We start from the raw sequence: 7,205 nt of genomic DNA, 5'->3' as shown, positions 1-7,205 counted from the left end.
CGAGGTGGAAGAGGTCCCTAGCCTCAAGAGGAAGAGGAAAACGTCGTCCAGTCCTGAGGGGGTTCTTACTGTCATGGAGAGGAATTTTGATGCCGGGAACTTTATAGATTCCCAGCTGATTCCTGGTACTGAAGAGCATTTCCATGAGTCATCCCTTGCCGGGCAAACGAGGTGGATGTATCGTACCCTTTTGCGCGGTGCAGTGATAGCTCGGAAAGCCGAGTTCGAACTGTCTGGGATGGAGTCTCTTCGTAGGAGGTTGGAATCTGCTGGGAAGGCTAATAATGAGCTTAAAAGTGAAGTTGAAACTCTCCGAGAGTAGCTGACCCAATCTAAAGAGAAACTTGACGCCGCCGAGAAGAAAGCTACTGCCGCCGAGAAGAAGGTTACTACCATCGAGAAGAAGTTGGAAGAGTCGGACGCCACGGTTTCACGTCTTGTCGAGCGCGAAATGGCTTTAGAGAGTCAAGTCGGCGCGGCACAAAAATGGGTGGCCGAGATGGAGAAGGAGAAGCAAGCTGTGGAAGCTGAGTTGGCAGCGTTAAAAACAAAGTATAAAGACGTCGTCAAGCAGGGGAAAGGTGCGATCCTGGCAACCGAGGAGGCTCTTAAAGCTCAGGTCAAAGTTGTTGCTCCTGACTTTGACACATCGGCGATTGGTGTCTTCAAGGTGATCAAGGATGGCAAAATTGTTGACGTACCCAAAAAGTGAATTCTCTTTTTCTGTTATAAAACTCTGGTTTAGCCGTTTTGTTTTGGCTTTAGTGAACAATTGACTCTTTGCGTTGCTTGCGCGTTCTATTGTAGTTAATACTTTCTCATTTGCCTGGTCGTGTTATCGTTTATATTAACCGTTATTGACTTGTGGCTGTTGTTTGTTTTGCCGTGTTGATGATATCCCGGTTGGGCCGGGTCGTGGCTTTTTGGTGTAGCCGTTTTACTATTGTTGTTATTGATGGGCTCCCGGGGTGATCAGTCCCGGGGCCACGCATCGTTGTCAGTTTGTGATGAATTCGCTTGCGTAGTGGGTTGTCCAGAAAAGGCGAACAAAACAAAAGACAGAAAATTTGCACAAGTATATCTTATTCGGTAATTGCATAAAAGGCCCATAGGACATAAGGAAAAGTACAAATCCACGAATTAATACTTAGCTCGATTGGTTGGTATGTCGCCTCATGCGCTAGGAGTAGAATCTTCTCAGGTTGTCCGCGTTCCATGTTCTTGGGACTTCCTTGCCATTGAGCCTTTCTAACTTGAAAGCGCCTTTGCCCATCACTTTTTTGATTCTATAGGGACCTTCCCAATTTGCCGCTAGTTTGCCTACTCCAGGGGTCGGTAAGCCGATGTCGTTACGCCTTAGGACGAGATCGTTTGGCTCGAACTCCCTTTTGAGCACTTTGGTGTTGTAGCGCAGGGCCATTCTTTGTTTCAGCGCTGTTTCCATCAAATGGGCCATTTCTCTTGCTTCATCTATTAGGTCCTTCTCCACGGCTTCCTCCACTCCTTTCAAAAGTAGACGGGGGCTCGGTTCCCCGATCTCCACGGGTATTACCACATCTAGCCCGTATGTCAGTCGGAAAGGAGTTTCCTTAGTGGAAGACTGTTCGGTTGTTCGGTAAGACCATAGGACCGAGGCTAGTTCGTCGGCCCAAGCACCTTTTTTATTATCCAATCGCTTCTTCAGCCCTAACAGGATAATCTTGTTCGCGGATTCCACCTGTCCGTTTGTCTGGGGTGCTCTACCGAGGAGAACTTCTGTCTTATACCCAGGCCGGTGAGGAATTCCGTGAACTTCTTGTCGGTAAATTGTGTGCCATTGTCCGAGATAATGACTTCTGGAATCCCGAATCGTGTTATCACCTGCCTCCACATGAATTTCTTGCAATTGGATGAGGATATGCTTGCCAGCGGCTCGGCTTCTATCCATTTGGTGTAGTAATCGATGGCGGCTATGAGATACTTGACTTGCCCGGGACCAACTGGGAAGGGCCCCAAGAGGTCGACTCCCCACTGAGAGAATGGTCGGGAGGACGTTAACAGGCTTAACTCGGAGGCCGGTGCTCTGTGGAAATTGGCGTTCTCTTGACACTTGACACATTTTCTGACGAATTCTTTAGAGTCTGCCATCATTGTCGGCCAATAGTATCCAGCTCGGATTAACTTTCTTGCTAGGGCTTTGCCTCCTATGTGGTGTCCGCAACAGCCTTCATGGACTTCTCTGAGGACGTAGTCCATTTGGTCGGGGTGTAAACACTTCAGTAGGGGCTGGTTGAGCCCTTTCTTGAATAGCTGTCCTTGAATGACCGCATATTTGGCTGCTTCCCTTCTCAATTTCGCGGCGTCCTTTTCATCTTCAGGGAGTTTGCCATTTTCAAGAAAGTTTGTGATGGGGTCTAGCCATGAAGAGCCCAGCCTTGACAAATGCAGGGCGACCGCCGGCTCCCTCGTCATGCCTTGGATAAGGGACCGGTTGCCTTCTCCCGGTTTTGTGCTGGCCAATTTCGATAGGAGATCTGCCCGTGTGTTCCTCTCCCTGGGAATGTGGTGGACCGTGACCTCCTCAAACTTTTGGCTTAAGTTCTTGACTTTTTCCAAGTACTTTTGTAATAATGAGTCTCTGGTTTGATAGTTCCCGTTTACTTGGGAGGTGACGACCTGCGAATCGCTGCATATTTCCAGCCTTGTTGCTCCAACTTTTGCTGCTAGGGTTAAGCCCCCTATGAGGGCTTCGTATTCTGCTTGGTTGTTTGAAACGGGGAATTCGAACCTGATCGACTGCTCGTATACGACTCCAACCGGGCTTTCCAAGATGATCCTGGCGCCCCCGGACATCTGGTTGGAGGCTCCGTCCACGTGGAGCTTCCACCGTGTGCTTGTCCCCTCAGTTGGATCTCCCGTTACTTCTACTAGAAAATCTGCCATCGCTTGCGCCTTGATGGCTTGCCGGGGTTCGTATCGTATGTCGTATTGGGAAAGTTCAATGGACCAAGTCATCATCCTTCCCGCCAAATCGGGTTTTTGAAGTACTTGCCGGATTCCCTGGTCCGTTCTTTCGACAACCTGGTGACCTTGGAAGTATTGCTTTAACCTCCGTGAGGAGGTCAAGAGTGCTAGAGCTAGCTTTTCCAGTTTGTTGTACCTTAATTCCGCCCCTTGGAGAGCTCTGCTAACGAAGTAGATTGGTTGTTGAGCCCTCCCTTCTTCTCGCACTAGGACTGCGGCCAGGGCTTCTCCTGTTATGGCGAGGTATAGATATAACGGCTCACCGTCTTTTGGCTTCCCGAGCACTGGGGGTGCCGCCAGGATTTCCTTGAAGTGCATAAAGGCTTCCTCGCATGCGGGTGTCCATTCAAATGCTATCCCTTTCCTCAAGAGGTTAAAGAACGGTAGGGCCTTTGTTGCCGACGCTCCGAGAAACCGGGATAACGAGGTCAGCTGCCCTGCCAACCTTTGGACGTCCTTGATACAACCTGGGCTCTTCATCTGGAGTATCGCTTGGCATTTCTCTGGGTTAGCTTCTACCCCTCTCTGAGTTATCATGAATCCTAGGAACTTTCCAGCTTCCATGGCAAAGGCACATTTGAGGGGATTCAGCCTCATGCCGTGTCATCGGAGAGACGCGAATACACCTGCCAGGTCATTCAGGAGGTCGTCGGGCCGCGTTGTTTTCGCGAGGATGTCGTCCACATAGACTTCCACTGTCTTGCCTATGAGGTCGTGGAATATCCTATTCATCAGCCTTTGATATGTTGCCCCTGCGTTTTTTAGGCCGAATGGCATGACCTTATAACAGAAGGTTTCTCCTGGCGTTATGAACGCCGTCTTGTCTTCGTCTGGGCGGTGCATCGATATCTGGTTGTAGCCGGAGTAGGCATCCATGAAGCTCAGATAACGGTAGCCCGCCACAGCATCGACGAGCACGTCTATGTTGGGGAGGGGGAAACAGTCCTTAGGTCATGCCTTGTTAAGGTCAGAGTAGTCTACGCACATTCTCCATTTGCCGTTGTGCTTTTTAACTAGAACTACATTCGAGAGCCATGTCGAGTAGTCTATTTCTCGTATGAAACCTGCCTCTAGGAGGCTGGCCATCTGCCTGGCCACCTCCTCTGCCCTCTCGCGCGACATCTTCCTCCTTCGTTGGGCTACCGGGCGTGCTTCCGACTTGACGGCCAGGTGGTGTGACATAATTTTAAGGTCTATGCCCGGCATGTCGACCAGTGTCTAGGCAAACAAATCCCTATTGGCCCTTATCATTTCGACCAAGGGCTCCTTCAACTCATGCGGGAGATTCTTGTTGATGAATGTGAATTTTTCCTCCGTGTCACCGATCCTGAATTTTTCCAAGTCCCCTTCTGGTTCCGGTCTGGGTTTGTCATCTATTCTGGCGTCCAGGTCAGCTAGGAACACGCCGGACGCCTCTTTGGATTTCTTCCTTAAGGAGAGGCTGGCATTGTCGCAAGCGACTGCCGTCTCAAGGTTTCCTCTTATGGACCCAATAGAGCCGTCATCAGTAACGAACTTCATGACTAGTAGCTTCGTGTTGATTATTGCTTCAACATCGTTAATCGTCTTCCTTCCCAAGATGATATTGTAAGCAGTGGAATCTTGGAGGATCACGAACTCGGCCATTGCCGATCTTCGGCCTTGAGTCTGTCCCACTGAGATCGGCAGGGATATTACCCCATCAGGTTTGATGAAGTGGTCGCCCAACCCAATGACCCCATGCTGGTGAGTCGTCAGGTCGGCGTCCCTTAGCCCCAGTGCGTCGAATACGTTGCGAAACATGATGTTCGAGTCAGCCCCCGTGTCGACAAGGATTCGTTTGACGAGACCGGTTCCCACTCTGGCCGTGATGACCATGGGTGGGTTTTCTGGGGCGTCGTTGAACCATTGGTCTTCCGGGCCGAAAGAAATGGAGGGGGGCTTCCTAGAGTTTCGCGCCAACGAGGAGGAGACCGCCAAGACCTTAGCGTCTTTTTTGTGCGCGGATCGTGACCTCGGCGCGGCATTTTTGGCCGTCACCACGTTGATCACGGTGAGTCCGTGATCTTTGTCTTCTGGCTCTTGTCGCCGCTTTGCCGAGCGGGTTTTGCCTTCTTCGTCTTGGTCGCGATAACGCCTCCTCGGCTCCCTGATAAGATGGGAGAATTCTGCTAGTTTACCTTCCTTTATTGCTTGTTCTAGTGCATCCTTCAGGTCAAAGCAGTCCTGTGTTTGGTGACCATAGCCTTTGTGGTAGTCACAATAGAAGTTCTTGTTTCCTCCCGTACGGTCCTTGAGTGGCCGGGGCTTCGGCAGGATTCCTTTCTCGGCTATTTGTTGATAAACTTCCGTGATGGGAAAAGTGAGCGGAGTGTAATTGGTGAATTTCCCGACCCGGGGGAATGGCCTGGGTGCCTTGCTTGGAGCTCCTTCCCTGGCTTGTTCTTTTAGTCTTTCTCTGTTGCCTTGTTGCCGAGGTTGGCTGTAGCCGGACTGCCGTTTATTGGCAGCCACGACTTGGCTGACTTCCTCATCGTTTATATACTCCTTGGCTACCGTTTGGATCTCATGCATCGTCCAAACTGGTTTCGTGGTAAGGTGTTTTTGAAAGTTCTCGTTGAGGAGGCCGTTCGTCAGGCAAAGGCTGGCCACCGAATCGGTTAGGCCGTCGATTTCCAAGCATTCGTCGTTGAACCGATCCAGGTATTTTCTGGTCGGCTCTCCTTATCTCTGGGTTACCCCTAGGAGGTTGATTGGGTGTTTTACCTTTGCTATTCGTGTTGTAAACTGGGCCAAGAATGCACGACTGATGTCCGAAAACCCGTAGATGGACCCCTGCGGGAGGCCGTTAAACCATCTGATCGCGGGTCCTGCTAGGGTTACCGGGAAGGCTCGGCACCTTACCTCGTCCCCCACTCCCTCTAGATTCATCCTTGCTTCGAATGCCATGAGGTGTTCTAGAGGGTCTTGAGTTCCATCATACCTCATGTCCGTTGGTTTGTCGAAGTGCTTCGGCAACCGGACTTCGAGGATGGACCGGTGGAATGGAGTGGCGCCCATTATCACGGGTTGTCGTTTCCTCTCGGACCTCTCTTCCCCGTCTTCCCGATCTCGTGCTGTGCGGCGCGTTTCTTTGCATCGGGAGTAGATGATCATGTCATTTCGTCTTCTCGGGATGGGGGACTCTTCGCGGGTACTCTCTGCTTCCGTTCGGGATGCGGAGGCGCATCGCAGATGGCTTCGGTGGGAATCTCTCTCTTGGCTCTCAGGGGACGGGGTGTAGCTGGGATCGGTGGTTCGTCCGTCGCGCTCCTGGTCGGCTAGTTGCCGCTCCAGGTTCTGGACCCTGTGATGTAGCTCCTGCATTATTATGGCGCTGTCGCCGTCCGTTCCCCCGAAGGGTCACGTCCTTGTGTGTAGTTCAGTGTGTTGTCGGGGGGACCTTTGCCGTCCTCTTAGTGAGGCGACGGAGGCCGCCCCTTCTGCTCCGGCTCCTCGGCCTTGGTCCCCGGGGCCCGGCACAACGTCCATCTAGGCAATCCCCATAGACGGCGCCAATGTTCGGTTGTCGGTTGCCGGACAGGTCAGGTGGTTATTTGAGGGGGAATAACGCTTCAACCGCGGTCGTGCCAGGTTTAGATCAACCGGGTAGCCAAGCTCTCATTATGGAAGGAAGGAGGGGTTGCCACCTGCAAAGACACTCCGACGCTCTAGTCAGCTAGTGTGCAGGTGGGGAATATGATAGGTGGACAGAGTGACGTACCTTGGGGGAAGTGCAGGTCCTTCCCCATTTATACCGTGTCAGGGGTGGGCCCTACAAGGATAGGTCCACCTTCCTCAAAGCTTCCTCACAGCTGTAGTGGAGAGCTGTCAGGGACGCGTGTCCGGGTCGCGTAGTGAGCTGCATGTGCCCAACCGCTCGGGTCGGGTCATCTGTGGGTCGGGTCGACCTGTGAGTGGCTTGGGCCAGGCCGTAACAAGAAGGTATGTATCAATTTTCAATTGGTTCAGTGAATTTTTGGGGGGTTTTGAGTTCTAATTTTAGGTTTTCAATTAGTTTAGTATCTTAAGAAAAAATTAGTGAAAAGAATAGGTTTAATCTGAAAACTAAAGAATTAAGCTGTGTTTTTCTGTAGGCAAACAAGATTTAATCTGTTATTTATCTGATTGATTATTGTTTTTATTTTTATGTTAGTTATGGTGTACAGATATAAAATCAGGAC

General features: G+C 51.0%; 2 protein-coding genes across 2 annotated transcripts; both read right to left on the bottom strand.

Annotated features, from left to right (window-relative positions):
- Window positions 1–1,180: 1,180 nt before the first annotated feature.
- On the bottom strand, window positions 1,181–3,600 carry LOC107494952 (uncharacterized). Its single transcript, XM_016115994.1, has 2 exons — window positions 1,861–3,600; window positions 1,181–1,759 (listed from the first exon to the last, which is right to left on the bottom strand). The coding sequence occupies exons 1-2, from the start codon at window positions 3,598–3,600 to the stop codon at window positions 1,181–1,183; spliced, it is 2,319 nt and encodes a 772-aa protein (XP_015971480.1).
- A 621-nt stretch (window positions 3,601–4,221) lies between these two features.
- Window positions 4,222–5,556, bottom strand: LOC107494953 (uncharacterized). Its single transcript, XM_016115996.1, has one exon. The coding sequence runs from the start codon at window positions 5,554–5,556 to the stop codon at window positions 4,222–4,224; it is 1,335 nt and encodes a 444-aa protein (XP_015971482.1).
- Window positions 5,557–7,205: the final 1,649 nt, after the last annotated feature.

The sequence above is a fragment of the Arachis duranensis genome, chromosome 6 (assembly GCF_000817695.3).
Source record: "Arachis duranensis cultivar V14167 chromosome 6, aradu.V14167.gnm2.J7QH, whole genome shotgun sequence".
Classification (NCBI taxonomy): domain Eukaryota; kingdom Viridiplantae; phylum Streptophyta; class Magnoliopsida; order Fabales; family Fabaceae; genus Arachis; species Arachis duranensis.
This window is presented reverse-complemented; position numbering and strand designations above follow the sequence as displayed.